At 38.4% G+C, this 20078-nt stretch overlaps 1 protein-coding gene across 6 annotated transcripts in view; it reads right to left on the bottom strand.

Moving 5' to 3' along the window:
- The window catches only part of LNX2 (ligand of numb-protein X 2), a 64452-nt gene that overhangs the window by 27918 nt on the left and 16456 nt on the right, over positions 1 to 20078 (bottom strand). For 5 of the 6 annotated variants that reach the window (XR_004141077.2, XR_004141078.2, XM_031465796.2 and 2 more), the window contains exon 2: positions 184 to 699. Coding sequence is in view for 4 of the 6 variants with exons in the window: in XM_031465796.2 (XP_031321656.1) it covers positions 184 to 590 (407 nt within the window). In the remaining 2 variants the exon portion in view is untranslated. Of the gene's footprint in view, positions 1 to 183; positions 700 to 1410; positions 2652 to 20078 lie in introns of those variants that run through there. The other variant, XM_031465798.2, reaches the window with a different exon arrangement.

The raw sequence follows: 20078 nt of genomic DNA, 5'->3' as shown, positions 1-20078 counted from the left end.
CATGTTTTTGATAAATAACAATGTTAAATACTGTCCCATACAACTTATTTATTGTATCTCCTGTATTTGATTTGTCCATTTAGTTATTAATACCTTGGTATTTTTTTTAATCAAGTTTTTATTTGTTTGAGCAACCTTTTTATAAAGTTATTAGAGTTACTTCTCTCTTTTTTTTTTGCTTACCTGTTTTTAAGATGCGCCTCCAGATCACAGCGTTGCATTACATCTTGGCACACTGAAGAAAACGGACATAAAACCAGTAATTTGTCTAGAAGTTTATGAACTAGAATACTAGACTTCTTACACAACTTAAAGTGAAGTCTTTTCCGGTCCAATGGACAGAAATCTTTCTCCTGTAAGAAGTTTCTGAGGCACTTGCAGCAGAATGTGTGCCCGCAGGGGGTGTCTATTGGCTGCAGCAGAGGCTGAAGGCAAATGTGGCAGACCAGGTCATCATCCACCTCATCCTGGTAGTTGTACAAGTGGTTTTCTCTTGTCCAGTGCTGTTGGCCACATTCAAAACACAGAGGATTGAAAGAGGAAGAGGAAGTCTGTTCCACAGACACCATCTCATCACTTGTCGTTCCCATTCTGAATCAACTGAAGCAGTCTCTGTATCTTCGAAGTTAGACTTCCACTAAAGGTTTGGTTTCCTTTAAAAGACAGTGATGTATCTGGCTAAAACCAAGGTCTGTTTTCCTAGACAACACAAAACAAAACAACCAGAAAAGTAGTATCAATCAAGACAGGCTAAAAGAATCAACATAATATTACTAGTTAACTTCTTGTTTTAGTAAAAGATTAAAATTCAGATCAGGCAATAAATTAGTCATAAAAACATAAAATGAAATCAACTAATTCCCTTACTGGCTAAGAAAAATGACTTAGATTGCCGAGTTCTCAGTGAAAAAAGAATTTAGGATTAAAAGCAAAGATGCCATATTAATATAAGGTGTGACATAAGAAACAATTTGTTCTACTGACTGAAATCCCCCAATATGTCACTGCTCAATGGTGGTTTTAATGCCAATTAATCTTCATAGTATGTTAATAATGCAATCTGAGGTATATTATGTAATACATTTGCACTTGCCATCCCACTCATGGTTCCCTGTTTCTGACTGATTTTATATATTTACAGTGTTATCTCGAAGATGTTATCTTTGAAATGTAGTCTTAAGGATAATTCAGTGTCTGTTTAAAAAAATTGAACTTTGCTCTACACTGGGAAAAAATTTGAATATTCTCTCTCTATATAATGTAGATGGTAGAGAGATAAACCTGAAGAGCATATAAAATTAACATCTGTGCCAACTCCACAAACTTCAATACTATTTTATGCCATTAAGAGAAACAACCTGCTATAATTCAATTAAACAGATAAGACATGTTATAAAATGTTAATCCCACCTTGTATTATTCCACATTCCCATTGGTTCTTGCTTCCTGAGAGCAGCACTGTGTGTGTGTGTGCGCGCGCACACGCCTCCTCTACGCCAGCAGCCTGCCTCAGTTCAGCGCAGGGCCAGCAAGGAATGCTCCCCTCACATACGGGTTTCCACACCTCCCGCTGCCGTAGCACCAGAGGTTAAAATCACCTCCAAAGGCAGCAGTTATGTTCGTTCTGAATATTTACAGAACGTTATGTGCCAAACACAGAACAAAGAGGGAGGAGGGGTAGGGAGAAGACAGTTAGGAAAGCCAATTATGAAAATTCAATGGACTAAGTAGTGTCAGATTCTAAGAAAGCCGTGCACAGGATGCTGAATGAATGCAGAGAAGGCGGAGGAGAACTGGCATCTGATTCAGTTTGACTCTGCGGACAGAAATACTTTCAAAAGGGGAAACAACAAAGATGCTGGGCTTTGACAGGAAGCAGTGGCCAGAGAGGAAAACGGACCAGGGCGCCTCGGCCAAGACCCAGAGCCTGAGCAAGCCCTGCACGCTCGGGAATGCGGGCAGGTAAAACGTCTGAGGCAAGAAAATGGACTCAGGGCAGGCGACTTAAGACCCAGCCTCCTGCACAAGATCAGAAAGAGCAGGACGCAGTGTTACCACCACTAGAATTTATTTCACTGATAAAACTCTCTTCCCATCACATATGTGTATTTGCTACTTTATTTACGTAGAGTATGTATCAGAAAACAACATTAGCATTTCACCAGATTTAACAAGAACTGCTATGAATGATGAGGGGTGGGACAAGACTCACACAGGATGGCTGCCCTTAGATGAACTGCGTATTTTAAAAAAACAACTTAATAATAATAGCAGCCTGTGATCTAAAACTACCAGTACAACATTAAGTGTGCAAACACTTCTTGTGCTTTATAACTCATGGGGCTTATTCTTCACGCTCTGAGCATCGTAATTTTTTAAAAATCAGTTCAAGGCGTGTGAGATTATGGAGAGAAACATCATTTACCTCAGGCAGACAGATGGCTTCAGCCCAGGTATTTTCATAGAGAATGTCCACAGACTTGTGACCTGCTCAGCAAGAAAATCCATCTATCCTTTGCACTTCTTTGTGATAAGATTTATTCTAATTTTTTTCCCTCAAGAAAATATTCTACAATCCTGGCCTCCCACATAATGACTAAGGAAGCATTTCTCCTAAGACTATCATATTTTAGCTATTTTCTAAATCTCTAAATAACTTAGTTCTTTGATTATTTTAATTTTATCACAAAATCTTTTCATGAGGAAAAATAACATGTTCCCATTGAAAAATACCAAATAACAACTGCATTATCAACTGCCCTGAAATGCCCCTGGGATACCATGACACAAACGTTAAAAGAAAATTTATCACAGGCAGATCACTAACATGTGCACAGAAATACTGACTGAAGAATTTCAACGCCATGTGGCCTGCGCAGTTACGAGCACGCACCCTGGCCAGTCTGTGAGCGTTAGGGCCCTGGTTCAGTCATCTGCTAGCTCTGGGACCGCACTGCATTCCTCTAGGGCTGTCTCCTCCTCATATATAAAGCAGGGCTAGTCACAGGGCCTACCTCAAAGGGGTGATCTGAGAATATAAATATAAGCTTAAAACTGCCTGGCACACAGCAGGTGCTGTGTAAGTGTTAGCTATTGTTACTGTTACTAACGATAAACATTCAGACAGATTTTATGATCTGCCTAAGGCCATACGACTTGTAATTACTCAGTAAGACAGGAGGAAGAGAAATCCAGTTCTTTCTTATTTCAGAATAACCCAATAGCAAATGAAGTAATTACAGGAAAGAGGAAGGGCATTTCAGGAAAGCCTCAGTGCATGAATTCAGTAAGGATAAAGGCCGCCTGGGCCAAATTTTCTAATCCCCAAGCCCACCCCTCTGCTCCCAGCCCACTTTGCGAGCATGTCCTCTGCAACAACTCACACCACTTTTCCCACTGGGGTCCCTCACTCAGCAACAAGCTAAGAGGGGGACCTCCCACAGGGGAGAAACTCAGCAATGCTGGATGACCGACTGGGGACAAGACGCTTGTTCACTCTAAGTTAGGTGGCCAGGAACACCTTTACACACCCAGGAGACGATGCCCATGTTTAATTCTGATGTCAGAGATTCTATTAGCACAATTTGAAATATTAAAATACAAGTTAAGTAAATAATAGTCAAATTTTTCCAAAATATAAGATAAAATGTAGCATAATATGTAGTTTTACAAACTACATTATCAAGTGTAGCTTAATATTCCAGGAATAGTAAACAGATGGAGCTATTAAATTGGCTGGGAAAATTACAACACATTTTAAATAATATGGAGAGGGAGTTATAACATGACACTGCTTACTGCCTAACTCCAGTTATGATGAACCAGCTTGCTCTTCCTGGTTTGTGAGACAAGAATATCCTGCTACATCATAAGGACTCTCAGGAGTGACAGTTTTTCAGTTAATTTGCACACTCCCAAATATGTTATTCAAATCATTTCTCTTAATCGTACTTTTGATTCAGGCTGAAAGAGTCCTCGCTGGCCCTAACCTAGGAGATCCAGCCCAGGATAAAAGATGATGAGCTAAGGGTCATCACTGAAGTACAGTTAGATGGGAAACAGCTCTGGTTCCTTCTCATCGATTCAAGTCTGAGGACACCTCTCCTCATGCGCCCTGGCAAAATCCTGCTCACGCCCTAGGTGTTAGCTCCACCGCCACCTCCTCGGTCAGATCCCATCAGCTGCCCTCCTGCTCTTGGGACAGCCCTCTTCCCGTCTTGTCCGTCCCTGCTTTTCACACATATCTTCATCTCAGCAATTACTACATCTGTGTGCTTAGACATATGTCTTTTCACTCCTTGAGGGTAGAGAGTCTTCTTTTATCTCTTGTATTCCCAGGTCTTGGCACATATTATGCAATAAAAAAAAAATTTGTTCTCAGGCTCATATGGGAGCCTGAAATGTGTAAGAGTCCTGAGATGTATTATGTAACTATGTAAATATGTGAGAACACCTTGCGCATTAATTTTCCACACTGCAAAGCGATCAACACGCTGGACCCTGCCTTACAATTACAAACAAACAAGGAGTAAGATAACATTTTCTTTAATCTTCCAAAGTCTGAGGAAAGTTTCTTTTTTTGCTTGATGATATCAATACAAGCAAGTTTTCCTACTGTGTGTATCACGTACCAGCTTTCATAGCTGCCTCTGTATAAAGTAGTGGTTGTCAATCTCCTACAACAAGGACCCCCTGACCCACCCTGGACAAGTCTGGCTGTCTTTTAAAAAACTAACATGCAACTACCATACCATACAGTCTAGCAACTGCACTCCTGGGCTCTTATCCCAGAGAAATAACTTATGTTTGCACAAAAACTGGCTCAGCTTTATTTGTAATGGCCCCAAACCAGAAACAACCCAGATGTCCCTCAGCAGGTGAATGCTTAAACAAACTATGGTACATCCACACCATACCACACGGCTCAGCAATTAAAAAGAATGAACTACTGATGCACACAACAGCCGAGGTGAACCTCAGAGAATTATGCTGAGAAAGTCATCCCTAGAAGGTTATACTATATTATTCCATGTATATAACACTCTTGAAGTGATGATGCAATTAAGTTAATTAAAGTGCTTATCCATTGGCTAATAAAAAAATAAACCCATTACATGTTAAAACTTTTATGGAAATTTTTCTTCAAAATAAAAAAATACAGTGAGGAGAAAGGCACTGTTTATGTAAAATGTGTTTTGTAAATCTGGAGTCTCAAATCTTTTCTGCTTTCAATCTGTTGTGAGATCACATGACAAGTTTCCTCTGGAAAACTCTACTGGACACTCATGAGAGGAGCGTGAAAAAGGCAGGTAACATCTAGTGGTACTGGGAAAACAGTTTGACCTTGTGGATCCAATGAAAGAACAGAGGGTCCTGGGTCCCACTTGGACAACAAGTGATGCAGAGTGCTGAAGGGTCCAGACACCTCTCTTTCATAAGAAGTACCAATCACTAACCAACACTACTTTTTAAAAAGACAAAAACTGAAAAAAGCAAAATGCTGAGGTGAGGAGGTGAGCCTGTACCGGAGGAGTCTGCCTTTCCTGGAATGAAGTTCTTTCCCTAGAGCCTGTTCCCACTGGAAGAAGCCTATCTGGATATTTGGCTGTACAGAAATATTCAGCATATTATATGAGCCCCTTACATAAATTCTATTCTTAATCAGAACTTATTTCCTACTGCAGGTCATGAGGAAAACAATCAAGTTATCAGTTTCCAACAATTTCACATTTATAACTTATAATTCTCTCACTGTCTACGTAAGCTGTAATTCAGCACACTTAACTCTGTCTCCTATCCTTTTTTAACAAGTACAAATATTTGAAAAACCATTTAAAAATTCTTAAGATGCTACTTGTAGCTAGATGTACCGTATTTAATAATACAGAAAATTAGTAAGCTGAGCAAAAAAAATGCTAGAAGCTATGAAACTTAGGCTCCGAGCTTCATGCCAGCTGGGTAACTAGGTCACTACACAATTCATTTTCATTCACTGCACGTTTATCCAGTGCCTACTAGGTGCTGGGACTGTAGAGACATTCTGGTGCCTTGGCTTCCTGTCTACACACTATCAGCTCTGCTTAAATAGTAACTGACTCCACATACAAACACACAAACACATGAAATTTAAATCTAGCTCCAAAATTCTCATGATTTTATCTTTTCATACACAATAAAATATTTACTGATACAGCATATTTACCTTTCAGTCCTGACATCTGTTACTGTTTTTTGATAACTTTAATAATCTCCCAAAAATTTTATAAAATGGACGTTAAATTGTGGCTGGCAGAGAATTTATGAATTTCAAATGTCCTTCTACCTTTAGTTCTTCTGATTTTGAACCACTCAGCTATGATGAAAACTTTTTAATGCAAAAACCAAACTAGATTATCTGCCCAATTCCTGCAGGCTCAGAATTATACTAGAGTTATACTTCTAAAAATTACACTGAATTATGTTATCTTAGAGTAATTTAAAAGCAGAATTGACATAAAACTTTCAAAAAGGAAATACACCAGAGGGAATGCAAACATTTCTATACAGCTAAATACCCAGACATACCTCTGCCAATAAGAAAAGACCTCTGTGGAAAGAACTTTCTTCCAGAAAGACACCCTCCTGCAGCACGTGACCTAGTCTCAGCAGTGCTCCTCAGCAGCCGCCTGAGTCTTAATGTCGCAAATTCTTAAGAGTCGCACAATATATAAGCGATGCGAGGTGGGTTGTGAGGGGAAGCCCAGTTTTCATTGGTTTGGTTTTACTGCATGTGATGTTTACCGGCTGGACATCATTTAAATACTTCTTTATATGACAGGGGTTCTGATTTTAATAAGTTAATCTGTTTTCTTCTAATGGATGGAAGCTTTCAAACATTTAACTTCTCACACTGTAAATTTAGAAAACACTTGTTTTCAAGTGATTGATAACATTTCGAGGTCTTTTCCATCTCTAATTTCTGTAACTGTGGATCAGAATTCCTCCACTAACTCTCAATTATCCAAGGAAGTAAAGGACATCAAAAAGAGCGCTGGTTGGGGATTCAAAATGCGGCTCTGCCACGCACTCACCAGCAACGTGGCCCCGTGACGCGGCACGGCAACTAAACACCTATAAATCTCAACTTCCTCAGGTAAAACAGAAACGGTACCTTGCTTATGACACAGGGTTACTAAGCTAAAAGTGTTACACTGCCAGAAAAACCTCTTACAAACAACAAAGCATTATAACACAAACTTGGAGCAGATCAGCGGCTGCAGAGGATGGTGCAGATAAGAACAGACGGCTGGACTGCTGGGCGGCCTGAGCTCCTTCCACTAGACTGGGCACCAGAGGCCGGGGTCTGACTCTCGGCTCTGGGACTGACAACCAGGCCCCACAGCTCAGCACTTCACCTGTCTAGACTTCTTCTCTCTTTACCTATAGACTAGTGGGCAAACCAGATAATTTCTAAAGTTACTTATAGATCCCCAATTCCATGATTCTAGAAATGTACTCTGAGCATACATTCCATCCCCCACAAAAACAGAACAAATTTTTTCCTCTACTATTATCCAGCACTGCGTTTACTATAAAAATGATCTAAATCCAAAGCTTACCAGGAAGGAGTTTTTGTGTGTTTCTTTTTTGTTTTTGTTTGTTTGATCTTCACAGTACTGGACAGTCTAAAAAAAATTGCTATTTTTGCAGACAAGTGTATGTACAAGAGAGTAGTGCTAGATATATAGTTGAATATCTCTAGTTTTATTATGGTAGTACAACATAGGATACTACAATATTGTGAGACAAAAATAACTTTCTTTATTGGTTCCCAGAGAAACTGCTATTTACGGGATGCTGCTACATCTATCTGAAGGACTAACATGACTGGTTTGCCTGTTTTATTTTTTAAGGCACGCATAGGTAATTGTCGCAGTATAAATAGACGGTTTTAGATGGCAGATTTTGCTCCAGAGTTAATATTTTTCAATAAAAATACATCTAAAGCTACAGAGAAAGAACAAACTTTTCAGTCTTACTTCCCTCAACTGCAAAGAAATCAGCAGGACATTGCTTCCCTGTGATCAAACCCACATGATAAAATTAATGAAGTGGAGTTAAACCACAGTCAAGACAGGCTTTATGGTGGTGGTATTACTAATAATTAAGATTCCCAGACTTCCTTACCTTAACTATGGGCAAGATACAAGAAATGTAAATGCTGCAGCTTTCCAAACTAATCAGGGAGACCAATAATTAAAAGAATATATACTATTTAAGATGCTCAATTTGTTCCAGTTATAACTTTATATATAAATGATCAGATCAACAATAACTTTGGAACAGACTCAAAGGACCATCACTGAGTGGCCAGATCTTCTTTCTCAAAACCAGCCTAACAGGCAGCAGTGTAAAGGGGGAGGGACCAGAGCCTTGCTAGCCTTTGTAATTATCCAGAATGATTCCCATGTGTTGCCAGAGGTCCTTCTAATTCATTAAAATGAGTTCTTTGAGTTATATATAGTTCTAACAGTGAGAAAAATTAAAAGAGAAAGCCTCATGTATTAAAATTCATTATCTAGATTTACATATACCACAGATAAAACCCTTCAAAATATAAATGTCTAATGTTACATGATTGAAAATATTTGTACTACAAAGCCAGAAATACAAAGGGGCTGAACGAGGTTAAACCATTACATGATCAATAATGCACCCCAAATTATATTAGTTTCCCATGTTTCAGAAACTGAGTCAAACAAAATTTCAGGTTTTACATGTTACGTAGTTACTACCTGGTTTTTGGCATCTCCACTAGGAAACTTTTACAAACAAAATATATTCAAGAGCAAACTAACTACTCCTCTCCCTAACCTTCAAGCCTGACCTACTTTTCAATCTCTTATCCTCCCCACTTTCCATCCATCTGTCCGTCCTCTGTCTGTCCATCCAGGAGTTATTGAGAATCTCCTCTGTGCCAGGCACTGTTCTAGGGCTTGGAGTTCAGCCTGAACAAAAACAAAAATCCCTGCCCTTGTGAAACTTACATTCCGGATACAGGGATGGAAAATACACACAAGAAATAAAATACTGAAAAAGGATGGCTTTTTAAATGGGGTGATCAGGGAATAACTCACTATGAAGGTAGCACTTGAGTTGAAACCAAAGGGAAGTAACTAGAAAGCCACGCAGGTATCCAGTATAAAAATGTTTGTTACAGACAAATCAAATAGTAAGTATAAAGGCCTGGAGGGGACAGTGCACTTGGTGTGTTCAATGAATAGCAAGGAGGCCCATGTGGATGAAATGAACAAAGCAGAGAGAAGAACACGGATCAGAGCGGTACCGGGGGCTAACTAACCCTTATAGAACTTTGGCCTTTACTCTGAGTGAGACTAACAGGATCACTCTGGCTGCTACACTGAGAATAATCTGAAGGGGCCAAAGGCAGAAGCAATCAGGAACCTACTGAAATATTCCAAGCAAGAGATGACGGTAGATTAATCCAGGGTGGACACAGCTGAGATAGTGAGAAGTGACTCAACTGTGGATATATTTTGAAGGCAGACTGACATGATTTGCTAATGAATAAAACGTACGCATGGGCTGATGGTAGAGGGGGGAGTCAGGGATGACCAAGGTTTCTGGTCTGAACTGGAAAGATGGAATTCATATATCTGAGATGGGAAAGTCTGTAAGAGAGCAGGTTTAATGGGTATTGCCAAGTTCAAACATGTAATATTTGAAATGCCTATTAGACCTCCAAGCAGGGACATGGAATAGGCAATTAAATATAAAAGTCCAGTTCACAGGAAAGAACTGGGCTGATGATATAAGTTTAGGAAGCACTTGTGTATAGATGGTATAGAATGAGATTAGGAAAGACCACCAAAGGAGAGTAGATGAGTGTAAGTAAAAGACAAGGGGTCTGAGGACAGGCCTTGGGGCATTTTCAACATTATGAGTTCTGGGAGATGAGGAGGAACCAAACTGAGCAGGAGTGGCCACTGGAAGAAAATCAGGAGAGTGTGATGTGGAGAAACCAAATACAGAAAGTATCTCAACGAGGAGGGAATGATTAGCTGTGTTGAATCTGGCAGGCAAGTAAAGTAAGATTAGGTCTGAGAATCATGCATTGGATTTAGCAACATGGCAGTGACCTTGATACAGAGTTTTGGTGGAACAGTGAGATCAAAAGCTTCCTGGAAAGAGTTCAAGAGAGAACTGGAAGAGAGGAAATAGAGCAGACACAATTCTTTTGAGAAATTACATTATATGAAAAGGTGGAAATTTTGTATTCTGGGAGGAACTGAGACTATTAGAGGTGATCCCTCCCCAACATTTAACAAAACCAAAGTCATATAAGTTCATTATTTGAAATCTATAAACACCCTTAATTCCTTTCTTCTTGCATCAGACCTCCCTCTGCTGTCTAAAGGCTAATTTCTCCTCAACCTGGACTCAATAACCCACCCCTTTGAAAACCTTTGTCATTTCTCTCATCTTTCTTCAAACTTTTTCCCCTCTGCATAAAAAAAGCTCATGTTACAACAACCTTAAAAATGAAAACAAAATATTCTACAATTATTATCCTTCCCCCTACCTTCATTTCACCTCCAATATTTCTGAAATGTAAGACCACACTTACAGTCTCCAATCTCCATCAGCACTGAGACTGGTTCTCAAGGGGTCATGGTCGTCATGTCGCAGTTCCAAATTCTACCTGACTTCTCTGCAACTCACTGATTTCTCTCTCCTTGCAGCTCTTTGCTCCCTTGCCTTAAATGACACCATTCTGTTCTGGGTCTCATCCTACTGACCACTCTTTTGTGATAGCTGTCCAATTTTTTCCTTTAGGCAAACTCGAAAAAATTTAAACTGTTGGGCCAAGTGAAAAGAAGGCTTCTGATTCACATTATTAAACTGCTCTCCAAAATGGTGAACAAAATTTTGATTCCTGCTAGCAACGCGTTAAGTAAGCTAACTTCCCCCAAACTGTTCTAATCCTAGTTAATTTTATTCTTTTAAATATTTATAAATCTGACAGTTGAAAATACAAAAATAACACCTCATTTTTTTCTTTAATTTGCAACTTTTTGATTCTAGCAAAATTAAATTTAGGATTATTACCCTTGTTTCTCTTGTGAAGTGTCTCCATATCCTTGGCCTCATTTTTACCTATTGAATACTAGTGTTTTTCTTAACTGATTGAACTTAATATATTAAGATAACAACCCTTTATCACATTATTACAATTACTTTTCCCAAGTCTCCTGTTTGCCTTTTGGTTGTCTACTGGCATAAAAAGTCATCAATCTCCATGTAATTGAATACATTCATTTTCCCCTTTAATAACCCTTCTGCTACTCTTATCCCCTACTCCATTACAAGATGAAGGTTTGCCTCTATTTGCTTCATTTGGATAGTTTTTTAAAAATGGCTACACTCTATTCTCACTAGTTGCAGTGTGAGGACAGACCTTTCTCTCCCAGTAAAGTAACTGTCCTAGTTTCGGTATATCTAACTCACTTATGTTCAAAAGTCATGTCATCACTTCCCTCTAAATGATGCAATCACTGAACTTTCTAATGGCGCTTCTCTACCCCAGTATCCTACAACTCGAGCCAGAGAACCCGGCTTCTCTCCCACCCTCTGCTTCATTTTCCACACCCATCACTGGACTAGGCTCCTGCTGACTCTCCCTCCCTCCATCCCTCCCACTACTCAGTTATTTTCTGCAGTATCTCTTTTAGCCATCACTCAGAAGGTTTTCCAGTCTTCTTCCCCTCCAGGAAGAAGGTCAGGTAGAATTTGGAACTGCGACATGACGACCATGACCCCTTGAGAACCAGTCTCAGTGCCGATGGAGATTGGGGACTGTAATATCCAAACACCAGGGATATTATTTTCCCTGCCAAATACTCTTCTGTAGCCCCCAACTGCTTCTACAGAATGAAAGCCGAAGTCTCACCTGGCACCTGAGCCTTCCAGACCTGGCTCCTTTAGTTTCACTTCCTGATACAATTCTGCACATTGCATGCTTTGGCTAAACCAAACTACTTACAACTTCTGACCTCAGCATGCTATTCTGTCTGTCCGGAATGTCCCTTCCTCCCTTGCTGCTCTGCAGAACTCCCATCCATTTAATGGCCAGCTTAAGTGAACCCACTGCTACGAGGCCCTTCCTATCCACCCAAACATAACTCCTCATTCTGTCCGTTACATCACCATTTTATTATTACACACGTTGTGCCCCTCACTGCGGAGGTTGGCAATCACTCGTGTGAGGCGTCTTCCCTACAGACTTCCTTTAGAGACAGGGATCAAGCCTGCATTACTCATCTCTAGAACTACAGCATTTGTAGCATGCCTGACACAGCATGCCAAGAATCAGAGGGAATGAACGAGCAGATTTCCTCAAATTTCACCTGCCTCACTAAGTCCTGCGTCCATCTCTAGATTTTTATTCCCACTGCCTCTGTTCTAATTCAAGTTTCTTTTACTTCTTGATTTTCTCCTGTCTTTTCGCCTCTCCATCACAAAAGTCGGTCTCTTAACAAACAACTACGATGAAACAAACAAACAAAGAAAAAACCTAGTTATAGGAGAGAGACCAGCATCGTAACAGGACCCGTCTGTCTCATTCCCACCCTAAGCCCCCAGCCCTGTGCTCTAGCCAGATGCTGCGCCAAACCACTCACTCATCACATACCTCATAGCTGACGTTCCCATTGATGGTGAGCCTGTCTCTCTGACCCAGATCTTAGGATCTTACCTTCTTGCTATGGCGCCTTCCCCCCTCTCCCCTGCCCCTGCTCCCCCTCTCCCCCAACCCCTGCCCCTCCCCACTGCCCACACTGTACTCCCCTCACTCTTTCCACCCATTTCTCCAGGCCTCCTTTGTGTTACATACTTCCTTACCTAAATAGAAACTACTAGACATAAATTTTTATCTAATGATTTATTATTATAAATATCCATGACTCTTCCACAAAAAGCACTATAAATGAGTCACCTTTTTGTTTTTCTGCCACCTCCCTTAGTGTCTGTCACCTGTTACTGCTCACACGCTCTCTCACACACACACACACACACCCCCATCATTTATTGCTGCTAATCTGCTCTAGGCTGGGCATTCAGACACCCAAGCTTATTAGGAACCATATGCTAAAAAGGAGCCAATGGTGAGGTTTGGAAAAGGAACAAAGTACGTAGCTTCAGTGCCACAAAGTGGACACAAACATCTACAGTGCTCAACAGTCTTTTCCATGTAGTATTCCACAACTTAGGTGGCTTTCTAAAGAATGATCTTTAAATGACACAGTGTGTTAAGTCACCACAGCTGCATTCTAGCTTTGTCAGTTTGAAAACCCGAATGGAAAAAAAAAAGAATATTAAAAAAAAAAAAACAAAAAACACTCAAATGGATTTGTCTACTCAAGAATGGTCAGTTCCAGTGAAATAAATCACTCTATCCAAACTCATAAGTGGGACATTCATAGACCAAAAATGCCAATTTTTACATTTACATTTATTGTGAGAAATATAAGTGCTACACAGAAGAGACAGAAGGAATCAGATTCCCACTGGTTGGTGAGCCCTCCACTCTGGGTGGTATCTACATGCCTTTCATGATCTTTGCCACTCACTGTAGCATCACCATTCATCGCTTCAACTTACCTTTATAACATTTTACACTTTACAAATTTATAGGTTAGTTTTGCCTGTAAATTTTACCTGTGAGATTTACCATTTTCATATACACAAAGGGAGAAAAATTATGGTAAGATGAAACTATCTTCAAATCATACTCTAGAAAAGGGTTACTTCTGGAAAATTTCCCTGGAGAACACCTGTTTTAAAATATGGGATGTAGATTTTTGTTAGGTTTCTCAAAGACTGACAGTTCTTGAACTTATCCTTAAACACTGGGCTTTGTTGTCCTGATAGGAGCCTCTACTTACAGATAAAATGAGAAGCTTTTAGGAAGTAGTAATAATTATCATTAGATATTTTAGTGGTTTTATCACTAATATTAAGAGACATTTAGACAAGGACAATCTAAGAAACAAGAGATTTCACAATTCTTAACTGTTCCTACATCCTACATAAAACATAAAAGCTGACGGTCTTGTTGAAAGAACACATCTTAAAATTTAAATTAAACTATACATTACACACATAAAACAGCTGTTACTTTTGACTCCTCCAACATGTATGTATTGTTGCTTCTTTCTTCAAACTTCTCTATTTATTTAGAGAGCTGAGTTAGGATTATTTACTTTAAAATATCTGTTGATCAGTAGCCCAACATGAGAAACTGTTCTGTTCCTAGAAATTACCTGATTTAATCTGGATTAATCTATAAACTATTACAGACACACACACAAATCTTAACATTTTTAGGAAAAAAAAACTATAAATTAGGATAGATATTCAACATAAGCTAGTAGAAAATAAATTAAGCAGAACATTTTTCTATAATTACTGGAAGCTTATATCATTTTCCCTGATGTACCAAATATATGCAGAGTTCATCAGAACACCTTAGAAATGCTTCTTCATTCTTAAGAATGCCTATAGTCTTTTGACCAGCAGGAAACCTAGTTTAGGAAAAATGAAAGATATCCATATTTCCTAGGTCTTTATTTAAGAAAGAAAATTTTAAATTATACTTCCCTTAAAAAAATCAAATAGACATACATTAAAAATTATTTCATACTACCAGCTACCTTATATTCATAGCATTTCTTGTTATTAAGCATGTCCTAACATACAGTATAAACGGCTCAATACCGTATGCTTATTGCTTTTCTGGATGTTGACTGTGTCCTAGCTATATTTTACAGTGGTTGGAGAAATACAAAAATACGCAGGAAAATCATTGTGCTGTGGATATACGCAGGCCTGGATGGATGTGGGGGCGTGAAGTGTACAATATGAAAAATATTATTTAATCATACAACAACTTGTAGTTTGGCTTACTGCAATTACATTAAGGTTATGTATACTATTTTTAAAGTAGATGAAATGCTATTAACTACTCAAATGTAAATAGAAAATATTAACTGTGTGCTTCATAACTGAAAAGCACAGTAGATGAGTCAGTTTTTATACCATATAATTCACAAATGCCTCAGACTATAAATACCAAATTTCAAAGTTAAAGGAGAAAATAAAAAATATATAAAAACGGTATTACTGAGTATATTAACTTCTGATAGAAAAGGAGTGAATGTAAGTGAATTACTGATTTTTTTAGAACATTTTCCCTCAAACACTATCATCTTCTAACTACCATCTGCCTAGGCAATTGCCCCTTTTTTGGGCAGGAGTCATAAATATGTTTATCATTTTAAAATATTTACTTCAGTATTTTAAAGCCATATATTATGCCCATTTACATCAGTTAATTATAAATCATTGGCCGACTGGTCAAATAAAAAAATAAACTACATTAGACCTTAGTATATTCTGTCTGTATTTTAAAATCTAGTATGCAGAACATTGAAAGCGGTGCTCACTGGGATGGGCCTCACAGGTGACTTATTCTCTTATGTTGACCTCTATATATTGCCAAAGTTTTCTAAAATGGCCTTGTATAACATGCACAATAAAAATCAAGTTCACTTGTTTATTTAAGAAGCAATGCATACTCTTCAAGTTAATAAAATACTGTGTGAAACTGGTAAATGAAGAAGGGAAAGAAAGAAAATAAGAGCACCTACACAGGGAGGGGGCACGTGCAGGGGCTGTCCGGATGTCCCTGACCTCTTGGCAAGTCTGCAGGCCTCCTACAGTGCAGTGCTGGGAGCACAGAGTGGCTCGAGTATGAACACATTTATGGTCTCTTTGGCACGATTATCTCCTTCATGTGCCAAGAAAGTGTCCATATTAAACTTTCTCAAAAGTGGTAGATTTCAGTAACATACCACATGAGGTGTTAAAAGAGGATGGGTTAAGACCAAGAAGATTCCAGAGGAAGGGAATCAAAGAAAATGGCAATTTCCTATTATAGGAAGCACCATATGTCCACAAACGATTTATCCAGAAGCCACATACTCAGAAAGCCACACCAGTGCAGCCAGGCACGTGACTCTGACCAGAACCTATCCTTCCATGCCTCCCCAGGATGAATAACCGTGGAGGTCCAGAATTAGGCCAAACACCTAAGGTTAGTGCAGAAAGAGCTCATTCAGTTGTAGCTAATCTTTTTACATAAAAGGGGCTCACCAGGTCTGTGGAATTCTATTTGTGAAGAAGTTCCTAAGATCTAAGGGTCCTATTTTGACCCTCTCCAAGCCAATGAGAAGCCTAAATAGTCAAGAGAACTTCTTTGATCAGCTCAAAATGGTTAAGCCCAGGGATCCTATGCCTATAAGAGCCTATGATTTTACAGTCCAAATACTAAGTTTTTAGCCTCTCTACATCTCAGACATAACTACAACCACCTACTGTTACGATTCATGGACCATGCTAGTCCATCTGGCACCCACCCCAATCTGCTCATCACCAAGGGTCCAATGACCACAATGACCATCCTTACCACAATTCCCACATTTCAAATAATGTTGCCTAACTACTTCTATAAAAAATACATAAATTATATTTACATATAATATTTATGCACATATAAAACTACCAATGAGAGCTTTTGTTAAGCATGAGAGAAACCAGTTTTTCTAACATAAAGGTATCAAAATGGTGGCTGCCTATTTTATTCCCAGTTAAACATTCTACCCACACACAGAAACAAGGAAATTTCTGGCTGATGATAAAGTTATTAGTCTTTTCAAAATATTATCTCAGGACATTGCTTCTGAATGGATACAGCATTTCATGGCCATTGATATTATACTGCAGTCAATTAAATTGCATCCAACAAATATTTACTGAGTGTCCACTATGTGCTAGGCTGGGTATTTGAGAAATAAAATTGAGTACCTATCCACAATTCTAGTAGCTGAACAGACTCAAGTCTCCATTTTCAATATATTGTGCATGTTTCACAATAGTTTTCAAGAGAACTAACAGAATTGATCAAAATTTGAAATAACAAAAGAAAGTTTCAGTTTTATTTGTGGTTATTGGCAGAAAAATGTTTTCAAAGTACATCCTCTTCATTTTATTCATTTCACTGGAGTGTGGAAAGCAGACAGATGTTCAAGTCAAAATGCCTATAAAAATAAAACCTTTGTTTTTGTACCAACACCATGCTGTTTTGATGACTGTAGCTCTGTAGGGTTGTCTAAAGTCTGGGAGGATTATTCTTCCAGCTTCATTTTTTTCCTTCACTAATGCTTTGGCAATTCTGGGTCTTTTGTGATTCCATATAAACTTAAATATGATTTGTTCTAGTTCTGTAAAAAATGTCCTGGGTAATTTGACAGGGATTGCATTAAATCTGCAGATCATCTTGGCCATATGACCCAGCAATCCCACTCCTGGGCATCTATCCAGAGGGAACCTTACTTGAAAAAGACACCTGCACCTCAGTGTTTATAGCAGCACTATTTACAACAGCCAAGACATGGAAACAATGTCCAACAACAGATGACTAGATAAAAGAAGCTGTGATATATTTATACAATGGAATACTACTCAGCCATAAAAATGATAAAATAATGCCCTTTGCAGCACCATGGATGATCCTGGAGAATGTCATTCTAAGTGAAGTAAGCCAGAAAGAGAAAGAAAAATACCATACGATATCACTCATATGTAGAATCTAAAAAAAAAAAAAAAAAAAAAAAAAAGAGCTTATATATAAAACAGAAACAGACTCAGACATAGAATATAGACTTGTGGTTGCCAGGGGAGAGGGATATGCAAAGGGATAAACTGGGAGTTTGAGATTTGCAGATACTGACTGGTATATATAAAATAAACAAGTTTATACTGTATAGCACAGGGAACTATATTCAATATCTTACAGTAGCTTACAGTGAAAAAGGATATGAAAATGAATATATGTATATTCATTTATGACTGAAGCATTGTGCTATACACCAGAAACTGACACAACATTGTAAACTGACTACACCTCAATTAAAAAAAAAAGGAAAAAGAAAACCTTTGGCTTAGAGAACAACCTTAAAGCACAGGTCAGAAATCCATTCCACAAAAATAAATATTTTCAACTATCATTATATACTTATTTTTACTTATAAATTGTGAGGATTCCTTTTAATCTACATGATTACTGAAGTTTTAGTACACAAAGTTTACAGATTCATTATTTATTATTACAAACTTTCTACTTTTAACAAAGCTAAATCAACTTTATTTCTAAAACAAATCCTAGTGGAAACGATGGTGAAAAGGAAAGCATCTTATGAAGGTACATTACACTTACCTGTAGGGCAGGCCCTAGATCAATTCTGTTTCATAGATTCTGTTTTCTTAATCATTTCCCTGCTTTCCTATGTCCTTTCCTTCCCCCATTTCAATTATTACCTTCTCTACCCTTATCTACTTCTTTTTCAAACAAAATCTCTTTAAGGAAATAAATCTCAATTAAGTGATCAGTATATGATTTATGAAAATTAATATGGCATCCTTGTTCTAAGGATATCTGTATATAACAGAAGACAAAGTGAAATAAAGGAATGAATCATTAATTAAGATACTGCCAAGGAAATACATTTTTTTAACTTTTATTGAGTAATAGTCATTTTACAATGTTGTGTCAAATTCTAGTGTAGAGCACAATTTTTCAGTTATATATGAACATACATATATTCAGTCACATTTTTTTTCGCTATGAGCTACCACAAGATCTTGTTTATATTTCCCTGTGCTATATAGTATAATCTTGTTTATCTATTCTGCATTTTAAAATCCCAGTCTGTCCCTTCCCACCCCCCGCCCCCCTGGCAACCACAAGTTTGTATTCTATGTCTATGAGTCTGTTTCTGTTTTATATTTATGTTTTGTTTTGTTTTTAGATTCCTCATATGAGCGATCTCATATGGTATTTTTCTTTCTCTTTCTGGCTTACTTCACTTAGAATGACATTCTCCAGGAACATCCATGTTCCTGCAAATGGCGTTATGTTGTCAGTTTTTATGGCTGAATAGTATTCCATTGTATAAATATACCACATCTTCTTTACTCAGTCATCTGTTGATGGACATTTAAGCTGTTTCCATGTCTTGGCTATTGTAAATAGTGCTGCTATGAACATTGGGGTGCAGGTGTCATTTTGAAGTAGGGTTCCTTCTGGATTTATGCCCAGGAGTGGGATTCCTGGGTCATATGGTAAGTCTATTCCTAGTCTTTTGAGGAATCTCCGTACTATGTTCCACAGTGGCTTTCCTTGCTTCCCTCTCCCACTCTTAATGATTTAGATGTCTTCTTCTACAGTTTTGTGTTTATTCTTTTTGTAATTCATGGCAGTTATCTCCTTTCCAGTTATGAGTTTCTCATTTTTGTAGCATCCTGCTTCTTTTCTATTTAGAGTAGACCTGTCAATATTTCTTTTAGCATGGGTTTAGTGTTGCTAAACTCTTTTAGTTTTTGCTTGCCTGTGACAAAGAAATACATTTGAATGGAGCTGACTTAACAAGGACACTTCCAGCAAACTCCCAGGACAACGTATAGGTAAGATGCCTCTGTAAAGTTTAACCTGCCCACATGAAAGTGATTCTCTGAAGGTACCTTCTTGCCCTAAATAGGTATTTTACTCTCAAAAATAATCTGGCTTCTGTCAGCCTTCCTGTTTTTCACATTCTCGATCGTAAAATTCTCAACATTAGATTATTGCTACAGGGACTAAAATAAAAACTCCCCAGACGCGGGGCAGGGGGTGGTGTCTGCTACAGGGAAAAATCTGTAAGGCCTGATTATGAAAAATCAACCCATCTTTTTGTTTATGGATAGTCAGCCTCCCTAAAACCATGTCTTCCTATTTCATGACAAAGTCAGGCACCCAGTTAGGGCAATGCTTCAGGACAGGTGGTCACTTACATGAATGGAGAGGCACACATTCAACATAAGGGTGTCTGGGTTAGGTAGACTAGAAGAGGAACAAAGAGCTATGCAAGCAGAAGGAAAAAAGAGGAATTTCTATGGTGATCATTTGGAAAGGTGTCTTAGAG

Source organism: Camelus dromedarius, chromosome 13 (genome assembly GCF_036321535.1).
Source record: "Camelus dromedarius isolate mCamDro1 chromosome 13, mCamDro1.pat, whole genome shotgun sequence".
Lineage (NCBI taxonomy): Eukaryota > Metazoa > Chordata > Mammalia > Artiodactyla > Camelidae > Camelus > Camelus dromedarius.
This window is presented reverse-complemented; position numbering and strand designations above follow the sequence as displayed.